The sequence below is a fragment of the Rhinoderma darwinii genome, chromosome 4 (genome assembly GCF_050947455.1).
Source record: "Rhinoderma darwinii isolate aRhiDar2 chromosome 4, aRhiDar2.hap1, whole genome shotgun sequence".
In the NCBI taxonomy this organism is placed as follows: Eukaryota; Metazoa; Chordata; class Amphibia; order Anura; family Rhinodermatidae; genus Rhinoderma; species Rhinoderma darwinii.
The window spans coordinates 192,555,553-192,574,154 of NC_134690.1; the positions used below are offsets into that span (position 1 = coordinate 192,555,553).

The following is an 18,602-nucleotide window of genomic DNA, read 5'->3' on the forward strand; positions in this document are numbered from 1 at the left end:
TTGTGGTCAGATGGGAGATTTGGAGTGGAATAGGGAATGAGAGATAAGTTATTTATATATAATATATCTGTGTGAGGAAAAAAAAAAAATACGGCTGCCTAATATTGTGTAGGTACCCTTGTGCCAGCAAAACAGCTCGGACCAGTCAAGGCAAGGACTGCACAAGACCTCTGAAGGTGTCCTGTGGTATCTTGCGCCAAGACGTTCGCAGCAGATCCTTTGAGTCCTGTAAGTTGCAAGGTGGGGCCGCTATGGATTAGACTTGTTTTTCCTACATGTGGCACAGATGCTTGATCGGATGTTCCTCAAACATTCCTCAACAACTTTTGTCGTGTAGCAGAGTACATTATCCTGCTGAAAGAGGCCGCTGACATTCGGGAATACTGTTATGAAAGGGTGTAACAATGTTTAGGTAGGTGGTACATGCCAAACTAACATCCACTTGAATGCCAGGACCAAAGTTTTCCCAGCAGAACACTGCCTTTGCCAGCTTTCCTTTTTCCCATAGTGTATCCTGGTACCATCTCTTCCCTAGGTAAGCGGACTCAACACACCCAGTGTCCACATGATGTGATTAATCGGTTCAGGCCACCTTCTTCCAATGCTCAATGGCCTAGTTCTAATTTTCACATGCCATTAGCCACTTTCGGTGGTTGACAGGCATCAAAATGGGCAGCCTAACCAGTCTGCAGCTACACAGCGCCAAACACAACAAGCTGTGATGCACTGTGTGTTATGACTCCTGTCTATTATAGCTAGCATTGACATTTTTATCAAATTGTGCTGCAGTAGTTCTTATGTGGGATGGGACCAGATGGTCTAGCCTTTGCTCCTCACTGCATTAAGGATCCTTGGGCACCCCATGACCCTGTCACCAGTTCAATGGTTGTCCTTTCTTGGACCACTTTTGGTATGTACTAACCACTGCATACCAGGAACACCCCACGAGCCCTGCCGTTTTGGGGATGCTCTGACTCGGTCATCTATCCTTCCCAGTTTGGCCCCTGTGAAAGTTGCTCAATTCCATCCACTTGCCTATTTTTTCTGCTTCCAACACATCAGCTTCAAGAACTGACTGATCACTTGCTGCCTATTATATCCCACTCTTGTCAGGTGCCATTGTAATTTTAATGTAATGGCTGATCGGTGTATATTCTCTGTGTCTAGCTATGCCATCAAGGTACCCACACACGTGGTGGATGTGTTGCATATTTTTCAGCAGCAAAATCTACATGTGATACATTGAATAGTGTGAAATCCATTGTGAACATCCCCAAAAATGAGCATTTGGACAAGTGCAGCGTGCTCGATTTCTGCGTGGAAAATGTTCCGCACAATGTGGATGAGATTTGTTAAACTCTCATCCACATGGCTGTTACTGCACAGATCTGCAGTGTTTCTGTCCCATGTGCAGGGGGCCTTACATTTCTATTTCTTTTTAATAAAGTTAAAGGGCTATTTTGTTTGAAACAAATCAAAGTTATTCATTGAATAATGAAAAGTTATGCCATTTTATAGTATTATATATTTATCAGGTTTTCAAAAGCTCTGCTTGCAGTAATTAAAGGAAACACTTTGTTTAATTGTAGAGATTGAACATTTGCCCTGGTCAGATACATGGCTTGTTCCATTAGTTATTCTAGATCTCGCTTCTTGTGAGCATCACATGACCAGGGCGGATTTTCATCCTCTGGAGGTAAACAATGATGGTTCCCATTCAATGACTACGAGCAGAATTCTTAAAAACCATGAGAAATGAATTAGACAATGACATAATAAGGAGAAATAAGTTCTTCAGTTGTCGTCTTCTGTTATGTTGCTGTATTGCATAAAATGAATTGCTGTATAACTAGGCGATTTTTAAATTCAGCATTGTTCGCAAGCTCTGCGGCAACAGTTGTGTTAACTTTAATGTTTATATTAAGCTTTCCAAGAAAGTCTAGTATTGAGTTTGTAGCATTTCTTTGATTTCCGAAATATTGTGGACACCTTGTTGAAGGCGACGTACAGGTCATGAAATAGTCATAAGATACATCGGTCTAATCTACCAGTAGTCGTGCAGCTGTGTCCCCAGGGTGCCGATGGCTGGGCTGTGCGTATATGAGTTCTGGAAAAACATCTAGATTGGAAGTCTTAAAATGACACGGCAATATCTGACTAGTATATTTCATATATCTGTCTGGGTTTCATGACTCTGCTTGCTGCAGCAAAAGCAAATTGACGCTTTTGAAAGTGAGAAGTTTACAACCTTGACTCTCGCCATTGCCATAGCAACAACTATTGTTTCTTGAACATATCTATGATGATCATTTGATTTGTAATCCCTTTTGTTCTTTCATTTATGAAGTGTGCCAGTACAGTGTAACTGTATTATAAACATAACCTACGCCATGAGAACGTTCAAAATCTATAAGGGTTGCGTTGATCACTGTAAGAACAAGTAAAATCTTTCATCTGAATATATACATGTAACATATCTGTATTTGTCTCTCTATAATATATATGTCTCCATATAATATATAATATACACTCACAATTTAGTCCTGTCGTCTGTCACTTGTTTCTGGCAGCGATCATTCACAATCTTTCAAGACTGAGTAGAGAAAACGGATCAGTCTTTTTTCTTTTCATCACCTTGGTGATAGCAGCATATTTTATGTTGCAAGGATCTTATTTTCTCCTTTTTTAAGCTCACGAAGAGTAAAAACGACACGCTTGACGTGAACCCTCCTCCCCGTCCTTCAGATTAGATGTGGCTTCTACTTCACATTTTCTCCCCGGTACTGGAGATCAGTGCTCGGTTGTTTCTGTATGTGGGTGGCCCCCTCTCCATTCATTCTGCGCCTGGATGGGGTGGTTGCTTCACCAGGCGGGAATGGGTTCAGTGACCCTCGCTCTGTAAGTCTTTTAAACCCCATTCTTAATCGTTGCATTTATAAATGACTGTCTGGACTGTTCATGTGAATCACTGGTGATATCAAATTGAAGTTAGAGCTGGAGGGAGAAAACTAGTGAAGGTCTGAACGCCCAGGTTATAGCATAAATGGGGAGTGGTGAATCAATAGAATGATAAGGGGGATCTAATCTGTTTCTGTGCGGTTTTCTTCATTAATTTTCTTGTTTCTTATTCAGATATTCCCGCTGAAGTACCAGTGGCAAATGGCAGCACATCTACTGCAAGCACATTAAATGATGACCTGGATATATTTGGTCCAATGATCTCCAACCCCCTACCAGCATCCTCTGCAACTACAACACAGGTAATGCTCTCTGCACCTGTAATACACAATACATGTCATACCCGTGAAATAATGTGACTTATATCATTGCTTCAGAGTGTAATCTGCTCCTTACGTGTAATTGAATAAACCAGAGCATAATGCTTTCATTGTTTGCCAAGCAGGTTCAGCTGATTGCATGGTTGGCATGAGGGGCACCCCACGATCAGATATTCTTGGCCTATCCTGAGAAAAGGACATTCATTTTACAGCCTTAGTGAACTGCTTTAAAACATTACATTCTGGCTGCCTGCAACCACCACTAGAGGGAGCTTACTGTATACTGTCATACATTGATCTAATTAATAATGCTGTATGCAGTAAGCTCCCTCTACTGGCGGCTGCAGGCAGCTAGAATGTTATATTTTAAATCTGTTTATGCAGGGGATTTGGAGCTCTATATCAGACAAACAGAGATCCGACTGATAGATTAAGAATTGAATCAGCAGAGAGTTTTGCACCAAATATCCACATGGTGTTAGAAGGTGAATATTCACTTTTTAAAGTTAAACAGCATGGACTCCTGTCTGAAACATTTGACATACTTTGATATATTATAGCATTGCATTTTTTTGCTGCTAAAGTATTGAGCTTACAGAGGGTTGCCTAGACTGTATATTTTATTGTAGCAAACTCTCCCCTGTTAGTGCGATTAAGTCTATATAGCTTTTTAGCTTCTAAATGCAAATTAAAATGTTCCCATTCAATGGCAGCAAGTGGAGATCTTGAAAATGGTGAGGAATTGAAATAAAGTATATTATTTTGTCTGTTTTTTTATTATAATAAAGTTATATAAAACTCCAGGCACATGACTACTGCAGCCAATCACTAGCTGCAGCATTGATGCCATTAAGTACGGCATGTGACTGCTGAGGCAAGTGATTGGCTGCTACGGCACGTCTTCGCTGCTGAAATGTAAACAGAGGCTGGTAGGGGACCACCGCAGCATCGGAGCTGGATCCGTGGGGGATTTAACAGTTATTTTTATTATTTTTTTATTTTTAGTATTGTCATTGGTGCTGGGTGATTAATTAAATTAAGTTTATTAATTTGCCATTTCAGGTTAGCACAATTCTGGATTCGCTCAGAATTGTGAAATCGTTACAGGCCCCGCCCTCATAGCAGGAGAGCGAAAAAAAAGGTTTATTAACAAGCAGACAGGCTGCACAGCGCATCTACTTTAGTGAATGCCAACAGTGGACCGGAGCAGCAGTCAGGGGGACTGGGGTTTGCGCAGGGCCAGTTCACACTGAGTACTTTGACGCGGAAAATGCGCCAAACAACGTCCGAAAATGCCTCCCATTGATTTTAATGGGAGGCGGAGGAGTTTATTTCTCGCGAGCAGAAGAAAACTATTCACGGGAAACATAAGGGACATGCCCTATCTTTGGGCTTTTACGCCTCTGACCTCCCATTCATATCAATGGGAGGCAGAGAAAGCGTATTTTTTTTTGGCATTTTTTGCCCGTGGCACTCAATGGCCGCGGGCGAAAAACGCAGCGAAAATCGGCGTGCCGGCAGGAAGATGTTCTGCCTGCAAAAAACTCAGTGTGAACCCAGCCTAATGGTGTGTAACTGTGAGTCCAGAGATTGTTTTATACGGAGTCCCGGTCTCCCGGGCAGCTTCTTAACCCATTCAGTTCCTGCTGCTTTTCAAGGATTAAGAAGCTATAGCCACCCTACAGTTTCTTAATCCTTGAAACGGGTAAATGAAGTGGTTTTCGTTATCTTCAGTTATGATAATGCTGCAGCAGAGAGCAGTGTCAGTGAAGGAGCATCAGTGCTGGCGATATGCAACGCAGCGAGGGTTTACTAGGTCTGTGTAGTACTGCTGGAAATAAATCTAAGAGACTTGCCACAGACAAACATTACTGAAGTGTCGGGAGTGTGAATAGACATCGCGTCCTGGCTGGAGGTGATGTCTATTCACTGTCAAGACACTTCAGTAACGTTAATGTGGGTGTATGTGACAGCACATAGTGAACAACGCAGGATCCCTATGTGCTGAATACATGAATGGAGAGAAGTGTATGACGCTGATTGGTCCGCGTCATACACTCCTCTGTACAACGCCCACTTGGTCAAAAGTAAAAACACGCCCAGTTGGGCATTAAGAAAGTCATTAGCATAAAGCTAAAATCGCTCATAACTTGGTGAAAATCGTTTTTCTAAATAAAAAAACACTGTTGTCACCTACATTACAGCGCCGATCAGATTATGTAGGAGATAGGGCACTTATAATGAGGTGACAGTCTCTTTTAATGTACATATGTCTACGGTATATAACCTCTTGAAGTCTTACTTTAAGTACCAGTGACTGCATAGATGCAATGGATTTCTGTAGTGTAGCCTAGCTGACTTTGTATTTTATCCCTATGCAGACATGTCATCCCACATCACTATTCTGTACTCTATAATTCTTTATAAGGATTGTAATTCATCTGTTTTCCCAATAAAGTTCATAATCTAATCTCGCTAGTCTGGGGAGGTTTTGGGCTGTTGAATGCAACCAGATTACTTGGAGAAAATATACAAACCCAATGCCAAAGTTACCATGGTTGTATTTGAGCCCATTAAATTGTGCCACCATGCCAAGCTTCTGTATCACATTATTTCTAATTGCCACCTCCAAGAAGTGTTACATTTCCATAAATGCAAATTATATTTTTAGATTAAACCAGGTGACGTTTGTGTTTTATAGTTTAGTTTGCTCCATTCTCCTTTTGCTTTTCTTTGCTGTTGCAAACGTTATGAATGTTTTTGTATTAAAGGCAAACTGCAGCTTGTTTTGTAAAAGCCTGCACTGTGTGTTGTATAAATCCTGGCGGTGAACACATGTAGTCTCAATTATATTGGTGTAATTTGTGTTACATAAACAACATAAATAGAACTAATTAACCATTCTAATAGCAAAAGTTTCTGGGTAACAGATTTGTTTATAAAATATTCAGACATAATAAGTCACTAGGACAGTAGAGAATACATAATGAAACTTGCTAAATATTGGAGAAATGTTGCGGTGGTTGTTAAACAGGAGATTCAATGCTGTAGCATTTGTGTACAGATTCTGTAGATTCATGGGGCCTGCCAATACTTTCACCACTGCCATTACAGTCTTTAAGTATTAAAATTAAAGCCATATGCATAATCTATAAACCAATGAGCATAAAGATATAGAGCTGCGTCGGCTCATTTGTGTAAACATATGAATGGTGTAAATCAGGAATATATATGTGCATGTGCCCCTTTTCCAGGCAAGCAGTTGCTAACCCTCCAGGGAGACCCGATGAAGTGGCTGCCCAAGGCCAAGTGCAACTAATAAGAAGTCCTGTGTATGGTTGAATATCTATGGAAGATCTAAGGCTGGATTCACACGAGCACATTACGTCCGTAATGGAAGGAACGTATTTCGGCCGCTAATCCCGGACCGAACACACTGCAGGGAGCCGGGCTACTAGCATCATAGTTATGTACGACGCTAGGAGTCCCTGCCTCGCTGTAATCATGTTTTCAGTACGGGACCACAGCGAGGCAGGGACTCCTAGCGTCGTACATAACTATGATGCTAGTAGCCCGGCTCCCTGCAGTGTGTTCGGTCCCGGATTAGCGGGCGAAATACGTTCCGTCCATTATGGACCGAACATGCTCGTGTGAATCCAGCCTTACAGCGGTCAAACACCTAGAAGTTGTCTGCTCAGGAGATATTTCTCTCATTTCTTCTCTTCGCCTTTGTAACATCCAGTAACCACACTGGGTCTATTCAGATACGGTGGAAATCCATGCTTATTTTCTGTGCGGAAATGCTATTCACTTGAATGAGATTTTTAAAAAATCTCATTCACGTTGGAAAAATATTTTAAAAAGTCCACCTGGATTTAAGGGTACCCTATGTAAATTAATGCCATGTAGATTGTTTCTGCAAAAATGGCCCGACATTTTATCCATTATACCATAATGAAGTTTACAGGGAAAAAACAAGACATGCCTCTATAGGCACATAGGGTGTGTATTGAAAGCTCTGCAATGTGTAGTGCACTATACATTTATCAGACATTATACTACGCAAATCTATATAAATGCTAACATTTGGGTCTGGCGTTTTGCTGCCTTGTATGCATTTTTTCCATAGCTATAAATGGAAAAGCGTTATTAAATTCCTCTTTATGGTATCATTACATTACGTTGCTCATAATGGAAGGTATCAATAGAGAGAGAATTCCTTGGTCTGCAGGATTTTAATAGTTGGTTGTTCACTGCCGATATAATGATGTCGTCATGGATTTTAGCAGATCTGCCGCCACATATATCAACAATTTACTGTTAAGTCCCATGCAGTGAGACGGAAGAAAAATTATGTTTTCATTGCAAATATTAGATTATGACTTGTATCTTCAACATAGATCTTCCCTTTTATACACTTTGTTTTTAGCTAAGAATGCTTCTCGACCGTTCTGTGTAGTGTTGGTCTTGTGTCAATCTTTTTCTGTTGAAATCCATTTCTCTCGTTATTCTTAATAGTCTCCACTTAAAGCCAGCACAGATTTCACCCTGCCCTGTCACATTTATTACCTTGTAATTACACTTGTTTCAATGTAGCAATCTGCTGATTATGTTGCCTATTAAAGTGCAAACTATCAGAGGAGACGTATAGGAGTAGTATAGTGCATGGCGTTACTCTATATCCTGTTATCAGGAGGTTCATATATACTAGGACGCTTTTTTGTTTTTTCACTTATGTGGGGAATTTTTCAAGCTCTGCTTTTGTTTCTTAACTGGGTTGTGTGCCTGTAATAGTAATTATTTAGTGATACATTTTGATGCAAGTAGGAAAAATAGGTTCTTCCTCCTAATCTTGAAACACAAAGTATTGTTTTTATGCCACATTATGCAGCAATGTTTTTATGGCACCTTCAGTGAACCAAATCCTACTAAGGCCTCGTGCACTCTTCCATCACCGTTTTCACGGCTGTTTTTGACTGGTCCGTGAGCCCGTTTTAGCGGCCGTGTGTACTCCGTGTTGCCGAGCATGGTACTGTCCAGGAGAACGGAGAAACGGGACCGTCAAAAAAACTGAAATGTGCATGGCCCCATTGAAATGAATGGGTCAGGGTGCTAGCCGTCAGAAAAACTGCTAGCACCCTGAAGAAAAAGACAGAAGTGTGCATTAGGCCTAAGACCTCTGACCTTCCTGTATGACGCGGCAGTCCATGTGGCCGCTGCAGCTTGTGATTGGCTGCAGAGGCGGTCAGGTGGGATGAAGTATCATCCCTGGAGGCCGGCCTTCTGACGTCATCCAGTCCGCCGTGACCGCCACTACAGCCTGTGATTGGCTGCAGCGGTGACATGGGATGAAACATTATCCCAGTTGGCCAGACAGGAGAAAAATGCAGGGAGTTCTGGGTAAGTATGAAATTATTTTTTTATTTTTTACTTGATTAAAATTGTATTTTCCGAGCGCCGAGCATGGTACTGTTCAGGGTGCTGAAAGAGCATGGTTCTTCAGCACTAGTCACTGTCCAGGGTGCTGAAAGAGTTACCGCCGATCAGTGCAGCCCATTAACTCTTTCAGCATCCTATACAGTGACTAGCGCTGAACAACCATGCTCTTTCAGCACCCTGGACAGTACCATGCTCGGCAACGGAAACACGGAGTGCACACGTAAATCACACGGCTGCTAAAACGGGCACACGGATCCGTCAAAAACGGCCGTGAAAATGGTGATGGAAGTGTGCACGAGGCCTAATATATAAAATGCAAGCTGTGTTGCCAACGACTCGCTTCTTCTCTGATTGGTTGCAGCGGTCACATGGTGTAGCCAATTAGTGGCAGGTTGAAGCAGACTTACATAGCGCTGTCACTGCTGGTTCAGCCTGCCTCTCATCTACCTGTATGGACTATTTTTTAAAGGGAATCTGCCCGCAGCATTTTCACCACTAAACCCACAGCACCCTCAGGTTGGGTGAAAATGCTGCTGACAGTTTCCCTTAATAAATTATTTTTTTGAGCAGATTTATCCAAACGGTCTAAAAGAAAAACATTTTGTTGCCCGTAACAAATTAATCACAGCACAGCTTTCATTTTACCATAGCAGTTTAATTAAAGGAAAGCTGAGCTCTGAATGCTATGGACATGACTTCATTAACTAGACAGACCGCAATCTAATACAAGTACATATACACACACCGAGAATGAGCTGTTGCGATAATAACAATAATTCCACCATTATTCGTATTCCGTTAGCCCCTGGATGTCCTGTAACTTTAACTGAAAGCCAAAGGTCACGTGGTATTTGTGTGGTGGGTGAACGCACTATAGGCTATATCACTTCTATAAACAATACCATGTCCAAAAAGGCAGTTACCGGCAGAAGAACAACCTGATGCTAAACGCCACAAAGCCAGTTATGACAAAACAAGGCGGCAACGACAAACTGCCGTTAAAAGAAATGTTGAGCTTCAGCGTTTGCATTGCTTTTAACCCCTTTTGACGCAGCCTATTTTGGCCTTGAGGCACAGCCGATTTTTTTTCAAACCTGACTTTGTGGTGATAACTTGGGAATGTTTTTACCTATCCAAGCAATTCTGAGATTTTCTCGTGACACATTGTACTTTGTTAGTGAAAAAATGCAGTTGATATTTTTATGGACCAGTTCAGTTCTGAAGTGGCTTTGAGGGCCTTAAATATTAGAAAGTCCCCATAAATCACCCTATTTTAAAAGCTGCACACCTCAAAGTATTCAAAACAGCATTCACATAGTCTCAACTCTTTAGGCGTTTCACAGGAATTCAAGCAAAGTAGAGGTGAAATTGACAAACTTTTTTAATTTGCCAAAATTCGTGTTTAATAAAAAAATTCTGTGACACAGAAGGTTTTACCAGAGAAATGCAAGTCAATATTTTATTGCCCAGATTCTGCAGTTTTTAGAAATATCCCACATGTGGTCCTAGTGCGCTAATGGACTGAAACACAGGCCTCAGAAGCAAAGAAGCACCTAGTGGATTTCCGGGCCACCTTTTTTTTTTTAGAATAGATTTTAGGCACCATGTCAGGTTTGAATAGGTCTTGTGGTGCCAAAACAGTGGAAACCCACCAAAAGTGACCCCATTTTGGAAACTACACACAAGGAATTTATCTAGGGGTATAGTCAGCATTTTTACCCTACAGGTTTTTGCTAAATTTATTGGACTGTAAATATTAAATGTAGAAATGTTACATTTTTACAAGGATTAAAGGATTAAAAAAACACCCCAACATTTGTAAAGCAGTTTCTCCAGATTATGGCAATATGCCATATGTGGTCATAAACTGCTGTTTGGACCCACGGCAGGGCTCAAAAGGGAAAAAGCACATTTTGGCTTTTGGAGCTCAAATTTAGTTGGATTGGTTTTCAGTCCCATGTTGCATTTGCAAAGCCCCTGAGGGACCAAAACAGTGGAAACACCCCAAAAGTGACACCGTTTTGCAATCTGCACCCCTTAAGGAATCTTGGGGTATAGTTAGAATTTTGACCCCACAAGTCTTTTGCAGAATTTATTAGAATTCGGCCGTGAAAATGAATATCAAAATTTTTTCCACTAAAATGTTGATGTTTTTTATTTTCACAAGGGATAAAGGAGAGCCCCCAACATTTGTAAAGCAATTTCAGAAGTATGGCAATATCCCACATGTGGTCATAAATGTTTTTTTTTTTATTAGACCTTTATTAACCCTTTAAGCACTGATCCATTTTTTTGCTTTTGCACTTTTCACTCCCCGCCTTCCAAGAGCCATAACTTTTTTTATTAGTCAGTCAGTAGAGCGGTGTGAGGGCTTCTTTTTTGCGGGAGGAGTTGTAGTTTCTATTGACACCATTTTAAGTACCATATAATGTATTGGAAACTGAAAAAACAGTTGTTTTCAGGCTGAAATTGGGAAAAACTGATTCCTCCATTGTTTTTTGGGTTACGTTTTTATGGCATTCACCGTACAGTAAAAATAAAAGCTTAACTTTGTTCTGCGTCTCAATACGATTACGGGGATACCAAATTTATGTAGGTTTTTTTATATTTTACTACTTTTACAAAGAAAAAAATATTTGTTAAAAAAAAAACAACTTTGTTTTGTTTCACCACATTCAGAGAGCCAGAATTTTTTTATTTTTTGGTCGATTGAGCGGTATGATGGCTTATTTTTTGTGGGATGAGCTGTTGTTTTTATTGATATCGTTTTTTGTTACATGCAGCTTTTTGATCACTTTTTATTACATTTTTTGCCAAGCAAGGTGACCAAAAACAAACAATTCTGACCATGTTTTTTTTTTTTTAAGTTTTTTTTTTAACAGTGTTCAGCGTGGGCTATAAATGACAATTTTACTTTAATCTGTGGGTCAATACGATTTTTTTATGTTTTGCAGCGTTTGCTCAATAAAATCACAATTTTTTTTAAATACATAATTTTTTCGGTCTTAGTCTTAGAGCCATAACTTTTTTAACTTTTTTCTATCACCATCTGTAGGTCAGTGTGTGGATACAGTCAGTAGAATAGTTATGGGGGAGCAATAAAAATATAAAACTATTAAAAAAAAACAACTATAAAGCAACACGCGGAAGGGGTCCACGTCTCCTGCCCTGGGAAGATTATAATCCTGCAAATGCTTCCACATTTTGTATTTTAATGTTACATGAAAAATGGAAAAAAACAACCAACAAGAGTTTTCTAGAGTGGTGGCATACACGGGACAGTGATGACATACAGGGCACAGAGTGGCAGAGTGATGGCATATTAGAGGGCAGATTTATCTAGTTCCCGTTGTATTTTTTCATACAACGGGCTTTATTTCTAGCACATATATGATTATGGAGGGGCCCTAAAAGCTTTAGGTGCAATTGGAGCGGGAAAAAAATGAATGTGCTGTGGGATATATGGTATATGAGCTCCCGTTTTTTATGCTAATAAGAAGTGAATATCAAAAGGAGGAAGAAATCCTATGAAGAGTATTGAATATTTCAGTGTTTTTTTTCGCAGGTTCTTAGTTGCAGTTTTTATAGTCACTCCGAGCAGTGCACGGGTTGTTTTACATTTATCTCACCTTTGTACTACTGCCACATCATGTATGTATTGATGGCACTGAGGCAGAACAATTCAGATCAAGGGTGAGCCTGACTGGGAGAGGCTTTTGACAGTTGTCTAAACAAGAAGACCTTGAAGTCAGAATGTTTGGCTTGGGTTTTGTTGTGAGGCATTTGTATTTGAAAGCAGCTCCAATAATATTTTTCCATATTTGACCATTGACATTTCTGATTATTAGAAATAAAATGGACCTATATGCTATTTTATTTCTAGGAATAAAGTACACGTTTGGTGTATGCAAGACGTGCAATTAGTAATTCAATGTGATTTGACTTCTGAAGGTTATGCTCGGCTGGCAGGTCCACAGGGAACTGGGGGAAGTGTAGTAGGAGAGCTGCCTAGTTAGACAATATCAATTTGCTGCGGAGGCGTGGGAAGTCAAAGGGTTGGAAAGGAGATTGCACAATGTATATTTGTAAATTGGATGAATCTGGGAAAGTACAAATTTGGATACACTTGAGATTGGAGATTTGTTTCAAGTTGTTTCAAGGAAAAGAGCAGGCAAGCTGAGATTGTTAGATGTTCTAATGCCTGCCTGAACTAAAATGAGCTCTGTAATTGTTATCGCGATTGTTTATATGCATAGTAATTATCAGAGTTACTGTTTACAGTGCTAATTATGTTTTGGTCTTAAGGCCCTTTTACACTGGGCAATTATCGGGCAGGCGATTGTTTATAGAACGCTCGTTGCCGATAATTGCCCAGTGTAACCAGGGCAGCGATCAGCCGATAAACAAGCAAATGCTCGTCGTTCTGCTGATGGAATAGTTTAAAAAAAACAGAAATATAATCGTTGTCGGCAGCACATCTCACTGTGTAAACGGAGACGCACTGCCGACGTGATGTATGGAGTAACGACCGCTCGTCCCAATCCATAGCTCTGTGTGACAGGAGCAAACGAGCGCCGATCAACACGCTGTCTCGTTGATCGGCGCTCGTTGCCGTGTCCAAAATTGTGTGCAATAGGGCCTTTACTTACAGGGAGATGGGCCTTTGTTATTGTTGTGATCATTTTTACAAAAGTAACAAGATCATCTGCTGCCATATTTGTTGCTTTTTTTAAATTCATTTGTCAACAAATTACTGTCACTGTATCCGTATGTTATATCCTGTTGGCTCCTGAAAATTTATTCAAAAGTGACAGCTGATAAGGTGATAGATCGGTACAAAAAAATATTACTGATCTATTTTATTTTAATATTACACTATATGTATTGTGTATCACGAACTAGAAAAATAAAAGCATTTTTTTCTGGTTAGCTCAGCTGTTTGTGTTTCAGACTTCTGCTAACTTTAGCTTCGAACACAAGACCGAGCCCTGTTAGTCATGTTAGATGCCAGGATTTAGCAAGGTTTTGAGCCTACAACAATTTCTCGCCCTACGACCAATGACTGAGACCTCCACCTACCATTTAATGTTCAATGCATTATTTAAAATAAGTAGAAGTGTCAATTCTGTAATGTTACTGTTCTTTCCTTGAACAAAGAGTGACTTTAAGGAGTCTCTGTCACCAGATTATAAGTGCCCTATTTCCTACATAATATGATCGGCGCTGTAATGTAGCTAACAGTGGTTTTTATTTTGAAAAACGATCATTTTTGAGCAAGTTATGATCAATTTTAGATTTATTCTAATGACTTTCTTAATAGACAACTGGGCGTGTTTTTACTTTTGACCAAGTGGGTGGTGTTGTACAGAGGAGTGTATGACGCTGACCAATCAGACCAATCCGCGTCATACACTTCTCATTGTTCCAGCCCAGCTTCTGTCACTTCACAATCACCCTGTAACAATGGACTGGAACAATGAGAAATGTATGACGCTGATTGGTCACTGATTGGTCAGCGTCATACACTTCTCTGTACAACGCCCACTTGGTCAAAAGTAAAAACACGCCCAGTTGTCTATTAAGAAACTAATTAGCATAAATCTAATATTGCTCATAACTTGTTCAAAAATGATCGTTTTTCAAAATAAAAACCACTGTTACCTACATTACAGCGCCAATCAGATTATGTAGGAGACAGTGCACTTATAATCTGGTGACAGAGCCTCTTTAACAGTGACTGTTCTGTTTTTTTATGTAGCTCAGTATCTAAAGGTGATGCTTTCCTGCAATGTACAGATGTACAAATGAATGATTGTGACACGCTACACTATTAATGTAGCAATGTTATTCATTCTCTTGCTAGTATAACGGCTAAATGTTTATTTTCCACTTTCTACCTCTGTATCACCCGTAGTTCTTTCTGCTGGCTGCTACATTAGGGCAGATCTGTGACTACAGCTAGGCTACAGTGCCGACAGGTAGTCTGAGATAGTTTTGGTGCAGACTGCTGCTCTCGCCCTCCCCATCACAGCTTTGCCTCTTTAGATTGGCTGCTGTGTATAAGCACAAGTCTATCATAAGATCACTAGGAGTCCATGTATAGAGAGCAGAATGTATACAAAGTGCAGGTTACTAAACCACTAGTGGGAAAGAGATTCGGTAACTGCCACACATATACGAAGGAAAATGAACTCTTGTACAGTAGGGGGAGCCTGCAGGGTGACTTTAAATATAAACTGCCATTCAGATGTAGAAGATCTCCCCTGCGGTACAGATTATCTTGCCGGAAGACTGATGTAGAAAAGTTGATAAATTTCCCCCTGTATTTTCACCCCATTCTCACTGGAGAAGTACTTGTGCACGCTTTCAAATAATGGTTGCAATAATTCTCCATCCATTGTGTATGAAGTATAACTTGCTCATAATTTGGTCAATTGTATATGCCTCTTAAATCATGTTTTCAGGAGTGTAGCGAATGTTATATTATTCGTTTTGGATTTGCAAAATTGAAGTCAGTTTTTCGAAATTATCCATTGAAGAACACGCGTATCAGGTGGAGATATATCTATTAATACATATTATCTTCGTTTTTCTCTCAAGGTCACAACAACCGCCCCAGCAGCTGCCAGCATACCACCGTGTTCTGGAGACTTGGATTTATTCACGGAACCATCAACAAAACCTGAAGAAAATCCTAAAAAGCCTTTATCAAAAGACTCCATCTTGTCACTTTATGGTACAGCAAACATGCATCAGACAAACACGACCGGTAATTATTGGGGACATACTGTATATGGACAAACATTTCTGATTTGTGAGGGTTTTTTTTAGTAACTGGGGGGCAAGTATAAAGCGGAAATCTCTATTGTGCCATGGTGTCTGCAGGATGCTTCTTGTTAGAAATAACCAGATTAGTCATTTACAAAGATTTGAATAGGCCGTCTCCTTCAAAATGCCCTATTCGGATGTGTATAGGTACTGGGGTGGGTCTCCAATTTATTAGACTGAACCATTCAGCTACTCACTACACAGATACCAATTGTTTTGAGAGACCGTTTTATAATGCTTGAAGAAAAGTTCAGGGAAAATTCTGAATAACCTAAAATATAGTCTACTGCTCCAGTATGGCAAAAAAGGGGGGAAATAAAGCAATTTATACACATTTGTTGTTATGTTGTATTTTTTCACTACTCAAAAATCTGTACTGTGTTGCAATTCTGTTTCCTTAAATTCATAACATCTCTTCTGTTTAATCTAGGAATGTTCATGGGTTCTTCTCCAATGCCATACTCCACACAGCCGGCGACCAATTTCCAGGCTTTTCCTCCAATGGGTGTAGCTGTTCCTACAACTACTGGGCTGATGGGTAACATGATGGGTCAAGCCATGCCTGCCATGGGACAAAATGTTGGAATGATGGTTGGCATGGGAATTCCAAATGGATTTGTAGGAAACACTACAGCTGGAGTTATGGGACTCCCTCCTAATATGATGGGACCACAAGCAGGAATGGTCACAAATATGGGAACGCCTCAAAATAAATTTGGCATGCAGCAGAATCCGTCTGCTCCTTGGAATATTTCACAGGTAATACCGTAAACTTTATGAAAGCATAACAGTTTGTTATAAAAATGTTACTAAAAAGTATAGTTAATGGCCATTTAAATCCTTAGATGCCGCAGTCAATAGTGACTTCAGCATCTAAGTGGCTACAGTGGGAGGGGGCTACCTCTGTGACCCAATTAGCATCCCACAACACTATCAGTTGCTGTTGCATTCTGGGGCCTAGCATTGCAGTAGTGGCTATTTGCCTAGTTTATTACGGACTGGCATTAATGCTTTGGTTTACCGAGTAGACCAAAGCAAGAGTGCTAAAAAAAAAAAAAAAAAAAAAAAGAAAAGAAAAATCCAAGGCGTATTTGGTATCGCCGCAATTGTAAGAACATGTAGAATACAGTTAACTTTATTCATACCGCACGGTGAGTGTGTATACAAAAAGAAAATTGTGTAAAATGCTTCTCCCCCCCCCCCCCCCAAAAAACAACATTATGAAGGCTAATTAATAAGTCATGTATGTTAAAATGGTTCCATTAAAGATTACTACTTTCACAATAAACCAAAATCTCTTACAGCTACATTGACGAAAAAATAAAGTTATGGCACTCAAAATGTGGAGACGTAAAGACAATTAAAAAATTTTTTTTTAAATGAAATGTGCTTTTATTGTGCAAAACTAGTAAGCATAAAACCAACTGCAGATTTGCTATTGCCGTAATCTACCAACTAAGAGATTGAAATTAACGCGTTAAAAGCGTAAAAAATGTTTTTTAAAATGTCATAATTGTTGTTTTTGCCACCCCATTAGTGCCATTGAAAAATGCAACTGGTCCCGCAAAAAAACAACCCCTTATACAGCTACATTAGTAGAGACCTTTTAAAGTTATGTCCCTAGGAATGCTTTGATAAATACAAAAAATTATACGGTCCTTATTGACAAAATTGGCTTGATTATTAAGATTAAAACTTATTTTCACGGTGAAGTTGGGTGAGTAAAATAAAGTAACAAGAATCTTTCATGATACTGTTATCTAGTGAAGTGAATAAATGGTAAACTTCTACAAAATAATGTGCGGTGTTATAGATGAAGATAATTCTGGCGTCTGAACTTTGTCTCAATTCGTATTTCTGGCGCGGGCAGGGGCCAATCTGTGTTCATGTCTCATTGTAAAGGGAATTTATGCACTACTGCAAATTGTGGGTGAAATGTGATACTCTTGGATAGCATCACAGTTTTATAGTTTTTTTTTTTTACAAAGACGCAAATGTGAAGACTAATTAGCAGCGAGCAGCTGGTGAGGGCAACTTCGAAATGCTGCCCACATATAAATCTTGCGCACATAGCTTAAAGATTTGATCACTCCCAGATTTTTAACTGCTATTATTTTATGCAAAGATTTAAAGTTGCACAAGGGAAAACCAAATGTTTCAAAGCAACAGCGCAAAACGTTCTTTCTTTACTTTACTTTGTTACAAGGAATTTTCCTTGTGTATGGACCTTCCTCTGTAAGGCCGGTTTCACATGGCTGTAATATTACCACGTTTTAGAGTATGTTCCATGTCCACAACACCTGGTGTCCCCTGTGTTTCTACTGAACCAAACTTAGAGGTTTTCCAGGTTCTGACAACTGATGACCTATCCACCGGATATGATCTGTGGGGTGTCCGACACCTGGGCCCCGCACAGATCAGCTGCCCCGGTGCCTCCGTGCACCGAACGTACTTGCCGGAAGCAGTTAGCTCTGGCGATGGAATAGTGGCCGAGCTGCAGTACTGCAGCTCTGCTCCTATTCAAGTGAATAGGAGCGGACCTGCAGTTCTGCAGCACGGCCGCTATGCAATAGTCTGATCCATCTGCTTCCGGGCTCTGTTCATAGCATTATGCACGACAGCATCCGGTGCCCGCAGGCCACCGGAGCAGCTTATCGGTGCGAGGTCCGGGTGTCGGACCCGCACCGATGACATACTGATTAGTTGTCAGAAGCCGGACAACCCCTTTAAATCATTGTAAACCATATGTAATCTAAGTTTGATTCAGCAGTGTGTGTGTGTGTGTGTGTGTGTGTGTGTGTGTGTGTGTGTGTGTGTGTGTGTGTAAGCTGGTATAGCCTTAGTTTTTGTGTCGGATGTTTAGCAGCTGCTCTACCTCTACGTAGTGAGTATTATGCTTATTGGGCTGAGCCATCTTTTTTTAGTGGGTTATCGTTGTTAATAGTCTTCTAGAAGATCTTTTGCTCAACTTTTGATCTATATTTATAGCTTTCTTAAAGAGTTACGTAAAGGGTAGAAGAGCAACCTACTAAATAATACAATAATATGTGTCTCTCC

General features: G+C 40.2%; 1 protein-coding gene across 4 annotated transcripts in view; it reads left to right on the plus strand.

Annotated features, from left to right (window-relative positions):
- The window catches only part of SMAP1 (small ArfGAP 1), a 256,284-nt gene that overhangs the window by 231,600 nt on the left and 6,082 nt on the right, over positions 1–18,602 (plus strand). For all 4 annotated transcript variants that reach the window (XM_075862007.1, XM_075862009.1, XM_075862008.1 and 1 more), the window contains 3 exons: positions 3,133–3,260; positions 15,318–15,486; positions 15,976–16,304. In XM_075862007.1, the coding sequence (XP_075718122.1) occupies positions 3,133–3,260; positions 15,318–15,486; positions 15,976–16,304 (626 nt within the window). The remainder of the gene's footprint in view (positions 1–3,132; positions 3,261–15,317; positions 15,487–15,975; positions 16,305–18,602) is intronic.